The sequence below is a fragment of the Lissotriton vulgaris genome, unplaced genomic scaffold, assembly GCF_964263255.1.
Source record: "Lissotriton vulgaris unplaced genomic scaffold, aLisVul1.2 SCAFFOLD_1152, whole genome shotgun sequence".
In the NCBI taxonomy this organism is placed as follows: domain Eukaryota; kingdom Metazoa; phylum Chordata; class Amphibia; order Caudata; family Salamandridae; genus Lissotriton; species Lissotriton vulgaris.
This window is the reverse complement of record NW_028246626.1, coordinates 651,528-676,486: the sequence shown is the minus strand read 5'-3', so window position 1 is coordinate 676,486 and position 24,959 is coordinate 651,528. Positions and strand designations below refer to the sequence as shown.

General features: G+C 43.8%; 1 protein-coding gene across 1 annotated transcript in view; it reads left to right on the top strand.

Annotated features, from left to right (window-relative positions):
* Positions 1 to 24,959, top strand: part of LOC147665810 (usherin-like) — a gene marked incomplete at its 5' end in the record, with an annotated part of 525,382 nt that overhangs the window by 27,721 nt on the left and 472,702 nt on the right. The window contains one exon of the mRNA XM_086949466.1: positions 4,123 to 4,764. Coding sequence (XP_086805592.1) covers positions 4,123 to 4,764 — 642 coding nt within the window. The remainder of the gene's footprint in view (positions 1 to 4,122; positions 4,765 to 24,959) is intronic.

The following is a 24,959-nucleotide window of genomic DNA, read 5'->3' as shown; positions in this document are numbered from 1 at the left end:
TCAATTAATATTCAGTCACCAATCTACCATCACTTCCTTAGGCCCTAAAGAAAATTATGGTTGAAAAGTGCTAGGACCAGTTGTAAAAGTACCAGCTACTGTCTTGCACCCATCCGAGATTTTGTCATAGGATTAGTAGGGCACTTACCATGTTGGTTACTATATCCAGAATATTACCAATAATAGACTAAAGGTCTGATGTGCTATGTTTCTGGTCACAGAAAAAGGTCTCAATTGGCCACCAGACATTTTGCAAGCAGAAAGTTGTCTTGAAAACCGGCCTCTTGACAAATAGGTCAGTTCTCTTAATAAAGAATTTGAGTGGGTCACAATCCGACTTACCTAAGTAGAATTCATTAACCAGGTCCCAAATTGCGACCCACTGTAATCGTTTACTTTCCAAGTGATGGTGTCTCACAAAGGATAGCAGTCAACCATGTCTGTTACTGTTTTTATCATAAAGACCTATTTTTTCCTTGGAGGAAGTGGGGCTGCTTATTGAAAAAAAATAATTAAAAAAAGACTCTGTTAGAGTTAGAAGTGGTTCTCTGGACCTTTTCCCCCCAATTCCTGAAACTTTTCCCCCAATTCACAAAGGAGAAGGGGTCTCCGTGGGACCCTTCCCTTATGCAAATGTGTTAGCACCCCCAACTTGGAATTTGCTAACATTTTAATAGCTTGCAATCAAAATTCAAGTAAAAAACTATTGACACATATGGTATCAATTTGCAATTTGCAATGGACTATCACAACCCTTCCAACCCTTCCAAATTGCTAATGTGTATCCATTCAGAAATGTGTTATCTATTTTTATTATTTTTCATTATCCATGTATCCATAATGAGTTTGTAATAGTTGACTGATCCTAAAACGGTTTTTATTGCACAATGATAAACACATTTTTGGTTGTAAACACTCTTAGTTTTGCGAGTCAAAGTGTTTATGACTGCGAAATAAGTTAGCATATCTGGCTCAACGTGTCATTTTTGTGAGATCTGTCTGGAGCTATTGGTCCTGTGGAGCACAAAGTTATACTTGCCTGGCTGCTGGAACTACCCAGAATTCAACAACAACTTTGGAATGATTGTATTTATTTTGACCTTTTGAAAGGATGGCTTGGGCATCCCTCAGTCAACCACCTCTACCATATCTTTTGGGGATGGGAAATGGCTCAAAGTGTCTAGCAGAAACCCTTTTTAATGTCTATAGTGTTCAGTTGTCATCATATTCTTTCTGTGGTACTAGATGCAGATGAAGCCCAGTTGTGTGTCAGGGTGGATTAAATGCAGGCCGACTCTAGAGCTTTGGCAGAATGCATTAGTAGTATAGAAATCTTGATCAGAAGAAAACTAGCTTTGATTAAATATGAGTAAAAGTCCACAGAAGAAAAAGATCTTTCTGCTCACTCAATAAAACATTTTTTGGAGCAATAATAATAATAAAAAAACAATATTTTGTTGCAATTTTCCATGAAACGATGGTGCCACTGTTGTTGTTCCAAGAAAACCTAAGCCACAATATCTTGTTGTCCTGCTCCTGAAGACCCCAAAATTCTACAGCAAGGGTTGTATCTGAAATAGATACAACGTGTCACGGTCTCAAGACTTATTTCACTGGCTCCCAGTGGGAGCTTGAATCAGGGTTAAGTTAAAATGCCTGTCCTGAACAGGGATAAAAATGTCCCACATCTAGGAAAGATATGGCCTCTACATCGTGCTGGTAGAGGATCATAAATGAGGCCCGTGTGTTTTACCAGGCCTATCTATTGTGGAATAACTGCCACTGTTAATTAAAACAGGAATAAAATCACTTAGGGGTCCATTAGGATGTCGGGCGGATTTCCTCCGCCAGGCTGGCGGTAGCCACCGCCAGCCTGGCGGAGGAAATCCGCCCGACATCCACAGCCCAATTCCCCCCGCCATATTAGTATGGCGGGGTGGACCGCGGCGGTGAGAAACACCGCCCGCATGTTTTCTGCCCCGTCGCCTTGCGGCCGGGGCGGAAAACGAGTAACATGGTGGCGGTGTCTGTTAGACACCGCCCGCCATATTACAATGGGCTTTCACCAATGCATTTCCGTGGCGGCATGCGGTGACTCCCTGCGGGGGCCCGTTGCGGGCCCCCTGGGAGTCCCTGGCTTGGGGGGTTGCACATGGGGGGTACCTATGGTACCCCCCTGCATTTCAAAGTGCAACATGGCAGGCACCGCGCGGTGCCTGTCATGTTGCACCTTGAAAAGCAAAACGTGCATTTTTCACATAGCGGCAGGCGCAGATTTCTGCTCCGCCCGCCGCAATTGCAACCATACAGGATGCGCCCGCCTGTGTGGTGGGCGCATCCTAATGCCCTGATCGGGACCCCCGCCCTTATGGCGGGCGGTCCCGGGTCCCGATATGATGGCGGGCGGACTAAGTCCGCCCGTCATCATAATGGGCCCCTTAGTGTTTAGAGGTCAGTTCAAATAGTATAATCTGAGTAGGTCAGCAGTGTGCGTGATTTGTAAATGTGCACTATGCACTTATTCACTGCATGACTCGTTGAAAAATAACACTTTCTCTGTTTAGCTATCATAATATAATCTCTCTACTCACCAAGTCGTCAAGCTACAGTGTGCTAATTCCTATTTCATTTCTTGTTGTCTGCAGGTAAAAGTCAAATGTTTGATCTGAAAGTCTTACATCAGAATACCTAAATATTGGGGGAAGGTATTACCTTTCTACATCATCACATTTGATGCACACTAGAGCAAAGTGTTTAATTAAAATCTCACTTCTCTATGTGAAGATGTAGACCTTTTTAGTCATGTTTTTATTCGAGTTTTACACTTAGAGTTAATTAAACTAATTAATACAGAGCATACATTTGAAAGTATAAAATAATTGCTTAACATATCCGGAAAAGATTGGTGGAGGTCATACCCTATTCTGTCGGGGGACAGACCACTGCCTCTGACAGGCTCTCAGATCCCGACGGGGTGGCGATTGGAATCGTAATCCCAACTGGAGGCAGTGCCAAACCAGGCACTGTCGTCAGGATTATAAGATCTCTTTCAGACTGTTCAGTATGGGAACACTACCATGTACAGGCCATTGGCAACAGACTTTGGAGGCACCAAACAGGGCCCATCCCTCGTGAGCCACTGCAAAGTGGCCATGGGGCACATGTAGTGCTCCCACTCACATCCATGCATAATGTGCCATGCACCATATGGTGCATGGCATAGGTCCTTGGTTGTGCAGAAAGTGCTCCTGTTCACAGCAGCTTGTGCTGCAGCCCTTTTCCCGGTCCGCAGCACAAGCCACCATGAACAAGAACACTTTGTGACCACCTGTCCAGCAGTTGCATTATAATTGAATGGCTCAGACAGCTGCCTGCTTGTCAGGGGGTCTGATAGCAGGAGGGGGTCTGACCGTTGCTATCAAATTAAGGCCCTCGGTCATGTTAGGGTAACTTATTCAAATATAGATTGCTATAAACCAACATCCTGGTTGGGGTATAGCCAACTGGCTAGGACAAAGCCTGCAAGCCACTCAGTGATTTATTTAGAGGTACGACCATAAAGCCATTGTATTTTTAGTAACCGTTTGCAGTTTTACTATGAACTTGAAGATGGATAATCTGTATTTTGTCAGTCTTAAAGTGAAAAAGATTTGCTTCTTCTTCCATGTATGAGCCTTAGCTTCACTTAGTTTGTGATCTATGAATGTCTCTAATACTCCCATTTGGAACAATGTTACTAGAATACCAAGCCCCTTCTCTTAAGATCTGCCACCACCTTCAGTATCATCAAAGTGGCCCTCAAAAATATTTTCATTGTGATTCCACCATTGCCACTGTGTAAGTAATTGTACAAGATTTTACTTTCCACCCTAATCCCCATGCCTCAATAAACCTCCGTACTCCACTTTGCGATAGATGTGAAACCAAAATATCATACAAAATGATAAATTCTAACAAATAAATCAGAAGGTTAATAAAAAATAAAAGATACGCCCCTAATGAAAATCTCCACAGTCATTATTGAGTTCATTTGCCAAAATCTCTTGAGTATTTGAAACATTGTTTTATTGTTTCTTGTATGACTTTGATACTGAATCCATTTATTTCCTTCTCAAATTTCAGGGCTTCGGTGTGACCGCTGTAATTTTGGATTTAAATTAATCAGTGTGTTGAATGAGGAATCTTGCACGCCCTGTGATTGTAACATCAATGGATCAGTTAACCAATTCTGCAACCCTTTCACTGGACAATGCCCTTGCAGAGAAGAGGTTACAGGGCTTCTGTGTGACACCTGCGGTGACAATTTCTATGGACTGGATTCTTCAGGTTGTAAGATTTGTGACTGCAGTCCTGTAGGATCTGCTCCTGGATCCATCTGTGACAGCATGACCGGACAATGTGTCTGTAAAGCTCATTTTGGAGGAAGACAGTGCAACTACTGTTTGAATGGATACTACAAAGAACACCAAAACAACTCATTTGCATGTCTACCCTGTGAGTGTGAAAAAACAGGAGCCATGGAAGACTTCCCAATGTGTGATCGATCAACAGGGCAGTGCCCTTGCAAGACAGGTGTCACTGGACTTAGGTGCAATCAATGCCTGCCTCATATGTACAATCTCACAGCCAGTAACAGTCATGGATGTCAGAATTGTGACTGCGACCCCCTTGGGACACTTGAGGACACAGCATGTGACGGAGTCACAGGACAGTGCAGATGCCTTCCTAGTCGTCATGGAAGAAGGTGTGATCAGTGTAAACAAGGTAGGTCTCAAGAAACAAATACATTGACAAAAATGAATCTTCACCCTCATTGTATTTGTGCCACAGAGAAAAATCTAGGGACAGCTATATGTGTAATTGTCCCTCTCTAGGCTGAAGTGGTACTTAGGGGCCCATTAGGATCGCGGACGGACTTGCGTCCGTCCGCGACCCCAGAGTTGGAGAGAACGTCCGCATGTAAGCCAACCGCGGCGGAAAAGCAGCGGACTGAAACCAGGACCCACCAGCCATCCTAATGTGGCGGTGGGTCTTTGGTGGGTCCGCAGCGGATTTTCCACATCCTCCGGGCCGGCGGTGGTTTCCGCCGGCCCAGAGGATGCGGAAAATCCGCTATCCTAATGAGCCCCTTAATTTGGGTAAATGTAGTCAAAAGACATAATTTAAGGATATAACTCCACTAAACAATACTCAATGTTGTTAAAGAAAAAGTATTTTGTTAAATATTACAAGGTGGTGATAATGCTTCTTTAGGTTTGTTGATGAGACACTTAGCTGTAGGGTCTGTCAGAAAGTGGATTATTAATATGGGAAAGTGTAACCATTTTCACCTTAGTAAACACACTCTGGTTAGGTCTCCATATAAATCTCGGAGACACTCTGCTCAATCCCTGAAAGCTATAGAATAATGATCACGGATTTACCCAGAGAAATGCGTATTAAATTCATGCAGTTCCAGTTACATTAAAGTCAACAAAACAACATCCTAAAATTCCCAAACTAATTTAGAACAAATAGAGAGAAATAAAATAGGAAAAATGACAGCAAAATAATTCAAGTCAGATAAGGAGATCCAAAGATAAGATTCCTGTTAAGTGGACCGTTGTTAAAAATGTCCCTGTGAAACTAGCCCACCAGCCAATCCATTGTCTTCAGGGAGAAGGGTATCTCAGCCAGGAGTGTGTATAGATTGGAATCGACCTGGAGGCAAAACTGAGTCTAAGCCAGTTTTGCCTTTGGCAGCACAAAGTACACCTTTGTAAAGCTACTTTCCTACTAAAGCTATGTAAAATCTACTTTCACATTTAAAATCGATTTTATGAAACCAAGAGGAAAACATGTTTGCATTATTTCTACCATTTTCCCAAGCAAAGATGTGACGCACTGTCCATGAAGGACCATATTCGATCACTCTGGGGCAAAGGATTCGCTATACTCAAACTCCTGGCAAAAATCTTTCCCTGGATACCCTTGGACTGCCGACGTACAGTCACCCAGGCCCTTTTAGTCAGCCGCCTGGATTATGGCAATGCCCTATTCGAAGGGATGAACGAACAACTGTTCTCCCGCCTACAGGTCCTACAAAACCAGGCGGCCAAACTGGTCTGTAACAAAGGCAAGCGCGACTCAGCGTCCGCATGCCTAAAAAAACTTCACTGGCTACCAATGCGCCAGAGGGCTACTTTCAAGATTCTCTGCCACGCGCACAGAGCTCTCTATAAAACGGGTCCCACGATCCTCCGCGAGAAAATCGAATTCTATATCCCCAACAGGAATCTAAGATCGAATCACCTGGCTCTGGCCAAATCCAAGCGCATTCACAAGGCAAGGACAGGCGGACGCGCCTTTTCATACCTGGCTGCCAAAAGGTGGAATGAGTTACCAGTAGACCTTAGACACACCATAAAATACCTGCAATTCCGCCAAAAATTAAAAACCCATCTCTTTCCCAAAAACGAATTCCCCAGCACAGCCCTCAGCAGTCTCCTCTGGTTTACAGCGCCGTGATATCCCATGGGATGAGTGTCGCGCTCTACAAATACCGGAAATAAATAAATAAATAAAACAAAGATTTTAATCACACTTATGCCTGTTCTGGAAAAACGTAGCTTAGCCTACACAGTGAAAAGAGCTTCTCTGTCTTTATTTACTGTGAGGACACATGTCCTGATATGCAGCGTGCTACTTTTTCATATATTAAGCACCCGCTCGTGTGGGATTACAGCGCACAATTTAGGAGCGACTTATCTAGTATGTACAAATAGTTTTTCCTACATGGTAAAATGCACTTTTCGTTTCCATGTGTCACTGCAGTGCATTTAGACTGCACCATAACCAGATTACAGTGGTGCTCCTACCAGCTAATTTTTTTTGATATATGTGTGGGTGTTGTACATACCCACTACAGCCTGCATTTATGACATTTAAGCAGAAAGCCACTGGTGTAATTTCTGTGCCAACTTACAAGAGTCTTCTTGGAGAATTAAATACACCAATTAAAAGAAACTAATTTTACAGTACATTTTAGGAGCATCACACATACACTGGGACACTTATTGACGGAGTAGCAGTGCATAAAGTGCTGACACTAACAAAAATAGGAACAGGAAAAGATGAAATATCAAGGGAAGACTATTATGAACAAGCATTTGCAATGCAATGGGTCTATATGTATTTAGCAATGCAGCACATTAGCCTGGGTGCTGAAACATCTACTGTTCTTTAACATGGAGGGAAAGTAAGCATCAAACTGGGTGACCAGCCAGGTATGGGAACACATGGAGTGAAATATTGCCTTTCAGTGGGAAATGGTATAGTCCAAGGCTCTGTTTTTTACATAAAATCAGGGCCTTCGTGGTCATATCACTGAAAATACAAGATTTGAAAAAAATATTATTGTCTACGGGTGCTCGTGGAAGACAATTTCTATGGACTGGAATCTAGAGAATGCTAAAGTGATTCTGGTATTTTACTGACCTCTGCTGGTCGTTTTCTATCAAGAAAGTTAAATAGAGGCAGTTGCCAGAAAAATAAAAAAATAAAGTCCCTCAGCAGAAAGCAATTCTGGTATTTTATTGTCCTCTGCTGGTCATTTTCTATCAAGACAGTTAAATAGAGGCAGTTGAACAGAAAAAAAAGTCCTATGGCTGATCTCCAAAGCCCACAAAGTACATACACATATAAGTATATAATAAGTATATACTAAAGTATATACAAGAGGTCTTGCATGCTCGACCTAAAAAGTGCTCATAAAGCCATGTTTGCTTTTTGTAGTTCACCCTTTGCCCTTCGCCTAGGACCAGAGTTGTAAACTTGCGCTATCCTTGGTATTTTAGTGAATTAGGGGAGAACGGAGGATAGCGGCATAGTTGAAGAAAGCTTGTCACCTGGTAGCTTTTTTATTTTAAATATATTTGTATATGAGGGTTAGCGAGTTGTGTAAATCTTGTTTGTGTATCTCTGGTGTATTGTGAAAGGGCAGGTCCAGGGTGATCCCCTCCTCTCTTAGTGATTAAGTTTACATGCGTGGAATATGGAGATCTGGGATTTAATTTAATGCTGGCTTTCCCACATTATGTGATCCTGGGCAAATTGCTAGATCCGCCTGTATAATTTTTAATTCTTTTTTTCAAATTTGGAAACAGTTACAAGTGGGCTGTCTCCTCCCTTTAGAATTGCCACCTTTTTCAGAGCAACAAATTCCGGTCATGTGTTCACGGTTGCAAATGCCTGAGACTGATCTTGTATTAACTCTATGTAGTTGCTTACTGCATGACAATTTGATCTCTGCTAGTTTCCATAATTATTTGGGAACAGTTTAGACACCTCTAAATTTTATTTGAACTAGTTTTAATTTAATATGCTATTTAATTTTATGTATTAAAGGGAAATAGTTTGTACAGGCTTTTGCTGTTGTTTTCTTTGCCAACCTTTACAGAAAATTACGGCCACTCATACTTAATTAGTTTTTTCTACTTTAAATTTTTCTGATTTTTCCACCCAAAAAGATTTTCATCAATCTTATTTTTATTTGTAAGCTGAGAACGTAGCTTGGTTACTTAAACAAGTGGCAGACATCCACTGTGACATTAGGGTCATGGGGTTGCATCCAGACAAGTCTAACTCTCCCTTATATTCTTCTGAGGTCACTAAATTTAGTAATACCAATTTATGTGACTAAGTAAAGCCTGTTATCAGCAGCGTCGAGACACTGGGAATCTGCGGCATAACGCTTTATCGACAATCATCTTATTATTTTCATTATATTTATCACATTGTTTTTGCTTAGCCTGTTTGTCTGCCTGTTGAAATGCCAGGTGCCTGGCATCCATAGAACATAGCTCACTGTATAAGGAGCTGCCTTCTAGGCACTCTGAGAACGCACGCTAGAACAGCTATAAAACCTTGATCCGAATACGCCAACGTGATGTTTAAAGACGGCATAGTATCCCTGCACAGAGCACGTATCCTTTGCACGTGCCTGTGTATCTGTGTGCGTGCTACTGCCCACGTGATATTGTATATAACAGTGCCAGCCCATCGAGGCTCCAGGGGGTTGCATGGTCTCTTTATGCTTCAGCCTGTCACTGTACCTGGGGCCTTACACTGTATATAACGGCATCACCATTAAGCATTGCACCTGTGGCCCTGTAGCATGTGTTACTATACCAGCCGGTCAGTGTACCTGGAATCACACTGTTCGTTGCCAGAGCGCCACCCCTTAACATTGCTCTTGGGAGTAGGTAATGTCTCTTACTATGCCAACCCTTGTACTGTAAAATTAGCTAGTCAGATAGGTGTGTCCACACTCAGGACAGTTCCACCCAGAAGGTGGGCTACCCTAAGTGGAGGTAACTTTTCAGGTTTTGCCATTTTGGTGAAGGCAAACATGAACTCTGGAACAGGGTTATGCCCACGCCCCACAGGAAGTTGTCATATAGGGGTTGTAGTGACCCCAAGGGTAGGTAGCTTGTTAGCTACTAGCCTACGCTCCAAAATTGTCTCTTAATTTAGTATTTAGGGGAGCCCCTAGGACCAGAAAGACAGATCCTGATGACCTATGAAGAAGAGGGATACTGTAGAGCCGCAAAAACAGAAGACTGAAGAGGAGCAACTGAACTGGCAAAGCACTGCCGGCCTGTCTGGGCATGGTTGTCAGAGTAGTGGCTGGAGATCTTTAATAGCACCAGGTGATTACTGATGGCTTGGTTGATAGAGGGCAAGAGTTTTAATTTTCACAGATGATTTGAGTTGCATGGGGAACCGGTAATAACCTGATTTAAAATGTTTGTGGAAATTTGAAAAATGTTTCCATTATGTCTCAATAACACGTCTATCCGGAATCTTAGGTATGAGTGGACAGAATATGGTGGGTTAAGCAGAGTCCTGGTAGTATAGTTGAAGAACGCACTCATAGGAAAGGAAGAATAATGTGGAAGGTCAACTATAAAAGGTTCAGAGTACCAGAGTAAAGTGGGAAGATAGAACACAAATGTCTGATTCTAAGTGGCTTGCACAGGGTGGCATTGGCTTTTAAAATCATATTAAATTGTACCCAGAGTGTCTGGTGAGTTAAAATGGTGGATGGTATTATGGGAGAGTACTATGCATTTTTGGATATCAGGCATTATGGATAAGGTGCTGTGCCTGAGACAGGTGTAACCTTTCACACCAATAACCTCCATGCACCAGGGGACATCCACCAGCTAGGCAGATCAGCCCCCCAACATCAGGGCTCCTCCTGCCCACTACGAGACCTCCTAATGACCTCCCTACATTTTACAATTTAAAAGGACTTGGGGGCAGGGTGACCCTCTAATTTTACTTGAAAGAACACCACATCTCCCTTTCCTTAAAAAGCACACAAAATTATGATTTCTACTCTACATTTTAAATGTTGTCACCTTTCTAGTCAAGTCCATCTCCTACCATGCAAGTACCAACTACCTTCAGGGTTTGCTCACTCAATCCATATTCAGCATACATTCAAACTGGCTTTGCAAATAAATGCCTTTCATGCACTCTGGGAAACATATACCTCGGTCAGAACCGTGTTTGCAAAATTAAGCATGGTTTAAAAGGAAAGCCATATTCAAATCATACAAAATAAAAAATGTGTCTTGATATCTTGCCTTTAAAGTAAGACACACAAGGAGATGATGGACGGAGTGCTGGAACTTTTCAGACACTCACCCCCAGTTGCAATTTCTTTCTCACCACCTCCATCCAAGGTTTGCTAGATATGGAAGCTGATTGAATACTATCCTTAAGAACTCGATTAAAACGTTCCACCTGGCCATTTTCCCTTGGTTCATACAATGATGTGGTAATATGTTTGATATTGCACATGTGTAAGAAATCTTTCATTTCATGAGACGTGAGTTGTATCCCATGATCAGTAACAATGACTTCTGGGGACCCCTCACGAGCGAAAACCTCTTTAAAAAAAAGTGATAATTACTTGAGATTATGCACTAGCTACAAATTTAACTTCAGGCCATTTAGAGTGGTAGTCCACAATAACCAAAGCAAAATGAGCATTCACAGATAAATATTTAAAAGGCCAAATAACAGATAGAATGAGGGTCCTGGGGGAGTTTAAAGACCAAGCACAATTACATACCCTTGAGTACAACTCATGAAAACACAAAGTAACTGTGGGTCTAAATGCGTTAGAAACTGTGAACGCCTGACCACCAACCTACTCATAGCTAAAGCATAACCCTAAATTGTATGTGATGCTTCTCGGTGTGGAAGTACTCATCAGATATTGTTCGGTGCCGCCCTTGTCATCATATGGGACTCCTTACACCAAGGAGGATATTACTGCATCCCACAATATAAAGACGGATGCCCCAGTGTAACTAAGGGTCTGTAAGGGTAACCTAACAACAATGCCTGAAAAGCAGTGATTGTAAAAAAAGGAAGTGATAGTAAAAAATCTAAAATTGGAGAGTATAGAGGGAAAACAATTTATTAGATACCTCTCATACTTCCAAGACTAAAAACCAGTGCGGAAACATAGTAGTTTTCAACAAATAGCTACTATTTAGTTGGAAAGGTCGACATGTTTCAGCAGTATGAGGACCTGGTGTCCACTGCTTTCTTCAGGACCGAAACTTCGCTACTGCTTGAGTGTGAAAAAAACAAAAAATCACCAGTGTGTGTAAAAATCCATGAGTGTCACCTTGACGCCTAGGATCTGTAGCCGTCCTCCAATTACCTTCTTGGTAGGACGTAGGTGCTGCGCCTCACCTGGCTACGGCTCAGGTAGGTAGAGCACCGCTCTGCCCGTCGGTACTCCGGGCGTCCCTCTGGGCCGTCTCCAGGGTTGTTTCCAGTTACGGGAGGACCTGGCCTGGCAGTTCGGGCTGGACTGTTCCCATTGGGCGCAGGGTCAAGACTGATTTGCATATAGCTGGGTCCAAACTGGAACGGCATGGTGAGCAAACAAACCATGGATTTAGGCCTATATCTCTGTACAGGGATGAATGTATGACATTGCTCTGCATTCTGTCCATCAATTGTTCTTTTTTCCATTTAAAGTAAGCATGTCACAGGAAGGCCATGAAGAAAATGTTAGTATGAAAGAATAAATGTGCTTCTTAATGCATGCACATATTGCTTGTGGTACTGCTATGATGATAATTATAATTACATTATTTTTTTATAAGCACAATTGGACTTTGCAGTTTCTTCAGGGTTATCCACAAGCTTTTTGCCTTTGCCCTCCACTTTTTGCACCATTTAATTTTTTTTTACCTTAGGACTATGTGCACTTTAGCACTGCTCATCAGTGTTACAGTACTTTTGCTCTCTCTCTCTAAAACATGTTGAAATGGCTTATACCCAAATGGCATATTCAAATAACTTGTAAATCCCTAGTAAAGTGACCCCAAGTGTGCATAGTGCCTATAAATTAAATGCTACTAGAGGGTCTGCAGCACTTATTGATCCACTCACTGAATTAGCACCCAAAACGTTTCCCAGGCCTCCCATTGCAAAGTCTGTGTGTGCAGTCTAAAGTGCCATTTCGACCTGCCAAGATAAACCTTTTGCCACAACCAAATCTTCCTTTTTGATCCATATAAGACACCACTATGGTAGGCCCAGGACAGTCCAAAGGGCAGAGTGCAATGCATTTAAATTGTAGGACAAGTGCTTTAAGTTTTACATGCCATGGTAGTGAAAAACTCTTACATTTATTTTGCACTACTACAAGGCATATCTCTCGCATAGGATAACATTAGAGTTGCCTTATTGCATTTTGTAAGTGTAATTTCTAAATGGGAGGAGATAACCAGGTCATGTTTTGTGTCTTTGGAATCCTGTTTTAAAATCTTACCTTATGATAAAGTCAGATTTTACAGTTCTGTAAATGCCACTTTTAGAAAGTTGCCATTTTCCTGCCATAGCCATTAGGTGCCCGCAGCCTGCCTCTGAGTCACATGATTGGATGTAGCTAACAGTTGGGGTGTGTGTATTTCTCCTAGACAGCCACACACAATTGGAGCTTAGGTGTGACTGGAAGGGCCATCCCTGACAGGATGGGAGGGAGAAGCTAAGCACATTCCCACTCACACTTAAATAGGCTTTGTACAGCCTCCACACACAGGGCTGCAAACCCCCTTGTAGTGAGCCTGGAGCCAGGGCGATGAAGGAATGCATCTAGAAGTTTCTCCCCACTTCAAAGGCACAACTGTGTATAAAATATTTTACCTCAGACACTTCTGGATCTGTGGATACTTCCCCGGGAAAGACTGCTGTGCTGTTTCATAGACGGCCACTCTGCTGGACTGCTGATCTAAAGAAACTGATGCGCTGAAGTGCTGACCTACTCACCGCTGCCCTCTTGCCTGGGGAAGGAGAACTGGACCTGCAACTTCATACAGAACCCAGGACCCCAGAGTGACTCAAAGGTCTAGTCTCTTCTCCTCCTGTTCTGAGCCTCAGAGACACAAAACAATCAATCAATCAAGAAATGTATATAGCGCGCTACTCACCCGGAGAGTCTCAAGGCGCTTGGGGAGGGGGGTTTGCTACTGCTCGAACAGCCAGGTCTTGAGTTGCTTCCTGAAGGAGAGGTGGTCTTGGATCTGACGGAGGTGGATGGGGAGGGAGTTCCATGTCTTGGCTGCCAGGTAGGAGAAGGATCTTCCTCCCATGGTGGCTCTTCGGATGCGTGGAACGGCGGCGAGGGCACGGCTGGTGGATCGAAGCTGGCGGGTGGGAGTGTAGAAGGTCAGGTGGGTTTTGAGGTACCTGGGGCCCAGGTCGTGGAGAGCCTTGTGTGCGTGGGTGAGGAGTCGGAACGTGATTCTCTTGTTGACGGGGAGCCAGTGCAGGTCTCTCAGGTGTCCGGAGATGTGGCTGTGACGGGGGATGTCCAGGATGAGTCGTGCGGAGGCGTTCTGGATGCGTTGGAGTCTCTTCTGTAGCTCCTGGAACCAGCTGTAGCAAGTTCCTGACTCCAAAGTGGTGCACCTCAGGTCCTGGACCCTTGGTGTGGCTCACAGGTGCCTTAATTAAGCTTTTGGAGTCTTCAGGATCATGAACATGCCCATCCACATTGGAACTGCACAGCTCTCAATGAAATTTAGCACGAGCAACCGCCAGCTACCTCTTCACACAGTAAGTATCGATCACCCAAGAAAGAACGCTAATGCGAAGCACTAGCATGCCCATCTGCGACAGACGGCCTGCTCCTCCTGCCAATCCAACCACTGCCCACAGTGCTCTCCTTGCTCCCTGTGACCCTCTCAAACACAAACGGGACTCTTGCCACAAAAATTCAAACCTTCAGCTGAATTAATCTAGGATAGTTTCCAAACCGGCGCTCCATCGCAGTCGGCTTTATTGTTTGACTGTGACCCAGGCTGGCACAACAACATCACCACAGTTGACAATTTTTGCTTTTAGGCGCTAAATAATAGTTTATTCTTTCAAAGTTCCTAACTCTGGTTCTACAGATTGGATTTTTGTTGTTCTGGTCTTGTTTTATATATTCAATTTTGCTCTGTTCTTCTGGCCTGGTGTTGGATCTTTTTGTGTTGTGTTTTCACTGTTTTACTGTTTGAAGTGTTGCATAAATACTTTACACATTGCCTCTAAGTTAAGCCTGCTGCTTTTGTGCCAAGCTACCAGGGTGTGAAGCACAGGTTAATTTAGGGTTTGCTTGGGCTTTACCCTGACAAGGATTGTGGTTGCTACTTGACCAGGGATCACATCCCAGTCAACCAGTAACCCAATTTCTTACATTTTAGGAAAAGCTTGCCAGAACAAGTAATTAAACTCTTGGCAAATAGCAGAGAAATATTGAAGCGTGACTAGTAGAAATGCACCATAGTTCTGTTTCTACTAACTGCTATAATAACTCCAACTTGCAAAGGCAAAAATCAATTGACAGTGCTAATATATTAGGTAACTTTGATTATATGGACAGATAAGTGATAATGGCAAATGATGTCAAACTTTTAAGTGTTTGTGTATGCCTGTTTTTCTCTTCTCTAAACCTCTTGTTAATGGTGCGCTTCACAACATCTCTGATAGTGGCTGTGTCTCCCCCAATGGAAGTGCCTCTGAATTGGAGTAAAATGCTTTTCAGCTGTGAATCTACTGAGAGGTAAGTGCGTTGGATGTGGACTGAAAGGAGCTCTTTACGTTTCACTTCCAACACAGTATGCCATTCGTGGAGGGGCACAAACTTTGGAATCTGCAAATCACCAAAATGTAATAATGTTAATCAGGGCACAAACACAGAGTACACATTGGTAATTGGCTTTCTCCCACTCTTTTCACAGGGAGGAGGCTGCCTACCCTGCCAAGACATTATGTCTCACAGTAATGTTCTGAACTTGTCCCAGTGTAATTTTCAGACAACGGAACACTTTCATCAGCGTCTGCAGGTTGTCTGCTTTCTTTCTGAGCAGCAATGTGCAGGCAGGGAAGGAGCATTTTTAGTCACCCAGGCCTCAAAGCTGCGCCCTTGCCACGAAGCCACGGGCAGGCAGAGTATGCAGGACATATACATACAAAATACAGTGGTAAAGACAAAAGGAAAAACAGAAAAACATAAATGAGACATTGGCTCAAGAGCCCTGCCACTGACATGCACTACTTTACAGGATAATAAGTACACGTGCAGAGGCAAAATGCTCTCACTCACATTGAGAAGATTCAGGGCCAGATGTATCAAGATACACTTTTGCGATTCTCAAATAGCGATTTTTAAGGAATCGCTATTTGAGATTTGCAAAATGGTATGTATGTAGAAATTCGCTATTTTTTAGCGTTTTCTTAAAATTCCTTAATTGCGATTAGCAAATTGCTAATCGCAATTAAGGAATAATTTCCCATTCATTTCTATGGGCCAGGAGGCCCATAGGAATGAATGTGAAATTATTCTCAATTTGCGATTAAGGGTATGTATGTGCATCACATGACACTTTGAAAAATGCAAAAATGAGCATTTTTCAAGAAATTCGCAAATTACCACTAACTTGAAGTTGGTGGTAATTTACGATTCCTTAGGGACAATTAGCAACTTTTTTTGCATCATACATTGCATTTAAGAAATTGCAAATGTTCCGATTCCTTACATGCAATCGCAAAATAAGGGATCGCAAACTTGCGATTCCTTATTTTCCACTGAAATTTGCTACATACATACCATTTTTCTCAAATGAGTTCGCAAATACCGAAATGTCGGCGTTTGCTAACCCATTTGAGCTTCATACATCTGGCCCCCAGTGTCTAAAGTGGGTTGACTGATTGCCCCCTGCTGTATGCTGAGGTGGGTGGATACAAAATGTGAATGACAGCTGAAACGGTGTATGGAGAATAGTGCTGATTGAAAGCCCTTCTACGCATGTACATCCAAGTATTTTTACTTATGAATTTTTCTGAACACTTAGTCTGGCGAGACAGCCAGCACTGTCTTTAGGCCAAACCTAAAAAATGGCAAATACATTTTACAATGATGTATCATAAAATGCACTTTGTGTTTGCTTACAGTTGACGTTGTGTTCTGCCCATGACCATGTCACAACACTCAAACACAACAGCCCAAAATTATTTGGACTATTTGGTTAATAAGTATCCCAAATCATGTTAGTAAGTAGGTGCCACGAGTGTCTCTCAACATGACGAAAAGAATGACAAAAGACCGTTCAAAATATCTGGGCTTACACCTACTAAGAGAGTAGGACAGGGTGGGCTGTTCCAACATCAGTTGAGCGGACTACCTGTTTTTCGCCATTTTCTATTCGTTGATTTTTTTCTCCCATCATATTTGTAGTTGTCATTGATTGCTTTAGCAAGCAAGTCATTTTACAGTGCAACTTTATCACCAGATTCCATTCTTTAATTCACAAAGAATACTTTTATATTTGTTGATTTCTGCAATTGGGGGGCATATGTATCAAGCTCTTTTCCCGTTCGCAAACGGCCTGATTCTCAGAATCGGCCCATTTGCGACCGGGAAAAGGCCTTTTGGGAAGTATCATCCCAAAAGGGCATTGCAAAATAGGGAATCACAAAATTTGCGATTCCTTATTTTGCGAAAACATTTAAGGAATCGCAAATTGCGATTCCTTAAATGCAATGTAACAAGCATCCAAGTTGTGCGATTTCTCCTTAAGAAATCGCAAATTACCACCATCTTCAAGTTGGTGGTAATTTGCGATTTCTTTGAAAAATTCACTTTTTGGCATTTTTCAAAGTGCCATGTGGCACACATACATGCCCCTAGGGCATGTATGTGCGCCATATGTGCACACATGCCCATTTCAGGAGTGCATCAGGGTGTCCATATGACACCCTTACACCCTTGAAATTATTCTCAATTTGCGATTCTCTAATTACGAATCGCAAATTGAGAATGTCTTCCCAATCATTCCTATGGGCCTCCTGGCCCATAGGAATGAATGGGAAGGTATTCCTTAAATGTGATTCGCAATTTGCTGATCGCATCTAAGGAATGCCAAGGAATCGCTAACTATTTGCAAATGTTTAATTACATCTCGTTTGCGATTCTCAAATAGGGATTCTCAAAAAATCGCTATTTGAGAATCTCAAATAGAGTATTTGATACATATGCCCCTAGGTACCCTGAGGATTCCAACCACATCATCCTCGTAAATTTATTTTAATTGCCTACTGGTTGGTGTTTCCCAAGCTGCTTCTGGCTTGCAGAATCTGCCATGTGCTCTCCTTCTACCCTCTCCGGGTGTGATCCCACTTTGACACAGTTTGATGGCTTGTGGTGCAGTTCTAATGTTCAGCGTTGTGAAGTATTCTAGTACTGGCCTTGCGCTCTCTGCGTGTTTACTGACATCAGCAGCGTGCAAAGCGTTGGCACAACGCAGCTCAGCCGCACTGGGCGTTTACTAGCACAGATGCTAGCAAATCTAAGGCCTGGCATTATTTACTACCCAAAATAATTTTTGAAAATAAATTGTGGCCCCGTTCATTTTAATAGTCTGCTCAGGAAGAAAACAGAAGCGGCAGACTGGAGTTCGCTGCATGCCTCTGCGTTTTACATGACCATGATAAAAACAAGGCCCATTTCACAACTGTGAAGTCCCGCAAACATAAAAGATAAATGCTAGATTATACTGTAATTTGTCTGCTGCGTTTAAGCATAATTATGCACAGCACATTTCACAGCATTGCCAGCCATCTGTTCAAAAGTCAACAAGGCATAATCTTAAAAAAAGGGGCAAAAAACAACAACAACTCGGTAGCTTCAATTACGAAAGCACGTGCGGTATAAACCTGTGGCTGGTAAAATGTTATAGGAATACATTTGGTTCACGTTAAATTTATGGGCAATTTCTTAAAGTAGCTGTGTGCATTAGAAGGAGCATTAGAGGCGCATTGGTTTTAATATGACATTCAATAACTCGAGCAGGGCCTGCAAGTACAGCTGAACCTCCATTAAGATTTTTTTTAAATGTTCTAATTTCAAATTATTTCGGGGTATGAACCAATAAATATGGGACCGGTGCTTTCTTCCTTTGCCGCGTTTTCTCTTGTGCTATCTGACCCACTGACATTCTGAAGCAAGCACTTAATCAGAGAACAGATTGGAGAGAGGGGGAGGGGCGGTGTCAAGACATCATGGGAAAGTAACCCACCCTTGTCCTTGAAAACTACAGGCAGGTGATTCCACGAGGATAGGCACTTTCAAGCATTTTCCTCTGCAACACAACTACAGATCCAAATGAGATAAAAAAAAACAATCTTCTCATATTGCAATGAGGTACTTATGTTCAGAAGTATATGTTTTTAAGAGGACGGATAATGTGAATCCGGAAACAAAGTTTTGCATCCTTAAATGTCTCCACATTTTGTGAGCTGCTTTACTAATTAATGATTCTGTGCAGATGTCTGACACCACTTGGGGAGGGGGCGCAGAGTTATCCGTGAGACTGCGGATATGGGTAGTGACTTAGGTTCCTTACCCAAGTAAACACTTTCCAAATTTCACTCTCTGGATTGCGAGGGTGAGCTAAGGATTCTGAGGGAGATAGTGTGGGGGAGATGAGCACAGAACTCGTCAGTCAACCAACAGACACAAAAGCAAATTTGCCAGCCCAGTGCTTATTGAATTAGATAAAATATTTCAATCACACTGTATAGCATAATAGTACTCAGCACAATTAGGTCTGTAATCCTGTATGTGGTGTACCTTAAGGGGCTACACCCTTCAGTACCCACCGATAGCTGACAGTCCCAGCAATGTTATAATAATCCCAGGGTGTATAACTTGGGACAAGGTACAGCTAAAGCACAGGTGCAATTCACTCAAATCACCCCAATGTGTAGATGTGCCTAATAGTTAGATTCACTTTCATCTCTTTATTGTTACCTGGAAAATATCCTATGCTCGTTTTGCATACCTTGATATACTGCCCTGTCTCTCATTTCTCTCACAGCTTTAAGCCCCGCAGTTGTCTGCTTTCTGTTGTTGCAGTGGTGCAGAGTAGGAGACAGATGCAGGTAATGATTCTCCTCCTGGAGTGGCAGCTCTTGAACTGTAGGGGCTGTGGCTAGGGACTTGCTCTAAACTTGACCACTTGGAGATCTCAGAATAGCTGCTCACACCACATCTCTTTTCTTTGGCAGTAGCAGCTTCCCTAGACCGGGTGCAGACGACTGTGGTGGAAGTCATGGCCTCCAGGCTGATATTGACCGTGTGAAGGTATTTGGCAGTTGCGACCTTGAGGCCGATACGGGCTCCCACCTAGGCAGTGCCATCTTTTTTTTTCACTCTAACATCAGTAGCAGCAATGCTAGTTTCTGAGTTATGGTGGACTGTTGATCAAACATGATTCTTCAAAATTGTAGAAATCCTGATGCAGTTCATGACCATAACCACTCAAGGAGACCGAGAACCTCTTGAGCACACGAGTGGCTCCTACCTTTGCTACCTTACACTTGCTCACCATCTCTGATTATTCTTCACACTGGAAACATGTTGAGCTTCTGCTCCTGGACAGCCTATCTCCCAAATGGACCAGGTACACTCCTTCCCAGTCTCGGCACACAGGCAGGTAGACAGGCTTCTATACACCGAGCTTCTTAAGTAGAACGTGCAGAATTCAGTTTATATCCCCTTACCTCTGATATACTGTCATTCAGGCAGGCACCCAGATCCCAGGATGTGGCTTATGCACCACTCACCACTGTGGGAAGGGCCCCAGCTCGATGTAAAATTACCACCTTCTACCGTGTAAAGCCCCAACTGACTGCTGCAGGTCGCAGTAGTGCAGTTGCCGCTCGACTGTGCTCACTCTCAGCCCCATGATCCTGTCTTAGCGATCAAGTTGTGAGAAGGCGTGGACCAGGCAGGCCAGCAAACTGTAGGGGGCCAATGGAACAGTGAACAAACAGGATTGCTGCTGCTGGCCAGTGTGTGGCGTGGTGTAGACTACAGCAGCAACATAAATGCTGCATATTATCCACTCCAAAGGTAGAGGGCTTCGGCCAAGAGAGCAGGCAGTAGGCATATCTCGAAGGGCCAGTAAGAAAGCATACTAGGGATAGAGAAACAGTAAGCAGAAATGGGTTGCCCCTTTTAGGCGTGGCTCAGGGGCACATCCTGAAGGACAGGGCACCGAAATGTGTACTGGTTACAGGATCAGCAAGGATGGTGGCACAGTGGCAAGAGAACTTGGCCTTCTACGAGACAAACACATTTAATAGTAGCAGATTTCATGAAAAATTGAACCTCTAGACAAGAACTGCAATGCCAAATCGCAAACATCTAACCACAAATGACAAACTTTTTAGATAGAATCCAATATCTTGAGGCATGGGTGGAGGATGTGGAGGGCCGCTCCTATGTGAGCAACATTCAGCTCATTGGCTTACCAGAGGGCTCTAAGGGCCCTGGTCCCAGTTCATTTATCAAGGACTGCCTGTTCAGATGTGTGATGCCCCAGATACTTCCCCCCTATTTTAGTGGAGTGTGCCCTCATAGTCCAATCCCACCATTTTCCACTGGAAGCTCCTCCTAGGCCGATGGTCACCAAAATCTTACATTTTTGAGACAAAAAACGGATTCTGAGAATGGCTTAACAATCAGACAAGCTCACCAATGATGTAGCTCTGATTCTTATTTTTCCAGACTACATGCATGCCGTGCATTGCCTCTGCACTTTGTTCATGGATGTGTACTGCAAATTGTGTGGCATGGGCATTAAATATTGCTTGCCGTTTCCAGTCCAGTGAAAAATATTTGCAAAGCAAAACACACACTTCTTTGCTACAGTGGAGGAAGCCTGGGACTGGGATGAACAGCAGGGAGCTGCACCCTATACCTTAATTAATCCTCCCCCGTGACCAAAACGAACAGTTCAACCTGGCAGGTACAGTCACTTGTGCCTGCTTTCAAATCAGGGTACTTACAATCTTTTTTCCCTCTAAGCTGGGTGTGCCTGTGTGCATGTGCAGAAGATCATTAAGGGCACACATTATAAAGCTTTTTCCTGGGCCATAAAACGTTTGTCAGGAGAGGACATATTTAAGGACCCCTGAGAAAACAGTACAAATCAAGTAGTAACTGAAAAGGCTACAGCAACATTGTTCCACTCCCAGAAAATATAGCAAACTAATGCAGAACTAAACACGTAATAGTCTCGTCAATCATCCATCCCACTCTCATGTTTTTTTAAGTTTATGTTATCACCTTCAAAGAACACTAGGCCAGGATGTTGTGAAAAACGTGTTTGCTTTGGGAAGGATATTAGAGGCTTCTTAATATGCATCTGCTTTTGGCACAGATATTCAGCAGTCCATGATCTTGCAGTGGTGATTTATGTAGCAGTGCAGCTTATAAATAAAAAGTAATATGCTGGTTTATTGTACAGCACTACCTTTGGCTTCTGCAAAGGAATTGTTGCCAGGAATTGTATTTCTCCCCATTCATTTTGCTACAAAACCATCTATTGTCGTGATGAGCTTGAGAGAAAGAGCAAGAATGTGGGTGGAATGATGAAAGATTAAGAAGTGAAAGTACAGGTAGGACTGAAATAGTGAGTAGGTCAGAAGTCAGCAGGACAACAATAGAACAAGTGAGCATCAAAGAGAGAGAATTAACACCTTAGCAGCTATGGAACGTTCAGCTCCAGTGCTGAACATTCCATTGCGCAGGTGCAGTTGGAACGTCCAACGGCTGACGGCAGCACTCCCGAGGTAGTGGTGCCGTCGGCCGTTGGAATAGGCGCAGCACTTAAGGTGTTAATAATAGAGAGAGAGGGATGGAAAAAGTATTAGAAAATGAGTTAGAGTGTGAAAAACAGCAGGTTAGTCTGTAACTGATACATTAGGTGACTGTGCGAGTAATAACGATTTGATTAGAAAGGCAGTATGATACAATGACACTAGATCTCAAGGGCGGGGGGTATGTTAAAGAATTCAGAGAGGAACAAAAAGAGTGTATGCCAGGAGACATAGGGAAGTAGAAAGAGGGCATGTGCGGCACAGTAGAGGATAGAGATGTAATCTATTGCAAGTAACTGCTGGGTCAGGAACATCTGAGTGATACTTGTGATCTACAGGACACCTTACGGGATTGCCATCCTCAGGCTCAGTGTATGAATCTCAGGTATTCTTTGGTGCAACGTTAGTCAGGCATTTTCTTGTAAAGTAATGAATGGCCCAGCGAAATAAACGATGGCATGCTCTGCAGCCTCATTGCCTGGGGCAGGAGGCTCAATGACATTTAGATAGACACAATCGGCAAAGTTAATATCATGGCTGTTGTATCTCCTACTACATAAAGTATTATGGCCGTTGTTTTTCATGGCACATGAGTTCAGACTGTGAACATATGTGCTGTTTCTTAAAGTGGTCCACAAATATTTTCTATGGTGCTTATGAGGAATATATGTTGCTTTGCAAGTAACTTTCCTGACACCCTAATCCAACGTGTTATTCTTCTGAGCTAATCCTGAAGAGTTTTGGATGAGTTCATGAGGTCCATTTAAGAGAATCATTAAATTATAAAGTGATACCCGCCTACAAATCATTATGGACACTGTTTCCAGTGCTATACTTTTGTGTGATAGGCCAATGTATTTTCGGTGTTGTGGTCTTGTTTTGCTTCCATTCAACTAATTAATTTCTAATTTCTAATTTAAAATACTTCTAGAGCGCAGCGTACACCTTGCGGTTTCTTGGCGCTGGGGGGATTGACAACTGAGGGGGAAAGACCAGGGAGAAGTGAGGGGAATTTTAAGGGAGTTTAAGTGAGGAAAGCCTGGCTGAAGAGGAACGTTTTCAGATCTCTGCGAAAGGGGAGATACTGAGTAGCAGAGCGGAGGTGGTCAGGAAGTGAGTTCCAAAAGGTTGGAGCCAGGGTGGAGAAATTGGCCCCGCCCCACTTTTTGCGAGTGAAGCGAGGGATCTGGAGGAGGGACTTGGAGGAAGACCGAAGTTCTCTTATAGGTACATAAGATTTGATTAGTGAGGAGATGAAGGCAGGGGCAGTGCCCTGGCGGGCCTGGAAGACCATGCAGCCGATCTTAAATAGGGCCCGTTCCTTTATAGGGAGCCAGTGAAGCTCCCTAAGAAGAGGGGTGGAATGGTGATACCGAGGAAGACCGTACACCAGCCGGGCTGCTTGGTTCTGGACGGTCTGGAGTCTACGCATACTGTATGCGGGGATACCGTGGTAAAGAGCGTTTGCGTAGTCCAGTTTCGATATCACAAGTGCGGCCATAATGATCTTGAGTGCCTGGGGGGAAAAGAAGCGGGAGACAGTGCGAATAGTGCGAAGAGAGAGGAAGCAGGAGGACACCACAGAGCTGATTTGTGAATGGAGGGTGAGTTGGCTATTTATTTTGACACCAAGTGTTTTGACCGTGGTGGAGGGGGTCGGTGCAGTGCCAAGGGAGGGGGGCCAGAAGAGAGAGTTCCAGGGACTGGACGAACCACCAGTGAGAACCAGCTCGGTTTTATCCGGGTTCAGCTTAAGGTGGTTGTGGTTCATCCAGTCCCGGATGAATGTCATAGTTGACTGGAAATTAGAGACCGAGAGAGGAGACAGGGACAGATCAAAGATGAGCTGGAGGTCATCCGCGTAATTATAGACGGTGACCTCCAGCTGCTGTAGTGCAAAGATGAGAGGAAAGATATAAAGGTTGAAAAGTAAGGGGGAGAGAGAGGATCCCTGGGGAACACCACAGGTGACAGGGAGGGGAGTGGCCGTGAAGTCGCCTAGGCGGACCGCCTGAGTGCGTTCCCTCAGAAAGGAGGAGAGCCAGATCAAAGCTGATCCCCCGATGCCGGCCGCCTTGACACGGGTGAGTAAGATGGTGTGGTCCACCGTGTCAAAGGCGGCAGAGAGATCTAGGAGGACCAGTGCCTGGTGTTTGTTTCCATCCATACCTTTTCTGAGATTGTCCAAGACTGAGACCACGACTGACTCGGTCGAATGCCTGGGACGGAACCCGGCTTGGCGGGATGCCAGTCCCCCATTTGCCTCAACATGGGCGCTGAGCACCGCGGTAACATGGCGTTCCATCACCTTGCCCAGAAAAGGTAGCAGGGAGATGGGGCGATAGTTGGCCGAGATAGAGGAGTCAGCGCCAGGTTTTTTCAGGATGGGCACTATGGTAGCTGCCTTAAGTGCAGTGGGCACTATGCCCTGTGCCAGGGAGCTGTTGAGGAAGGCAATGGGGGGGTCAGGGCAGCTGGAGTAGATTTGCTGCAGGACTCGTGCTGGGCAGACGTCCGCGGGAGACCCCGACTTCACTTTAGGGAGTATCTCCATAAAAGAGTCCCGAGTGAGGGGGGGGATGGAGGTAAGCAGGTAGGGGAGGGGAGGGGGGGAGGGATCGACGAAGGCAGAAGAAGGTGGAGGGATATTGAGCTTGATGGTTGCTATTTTGTCTAAGAAATAAGTATTAAGCTGGTCGCAGAGTGGTTGGGAGGGAGGGATATTGGGCGAGGTT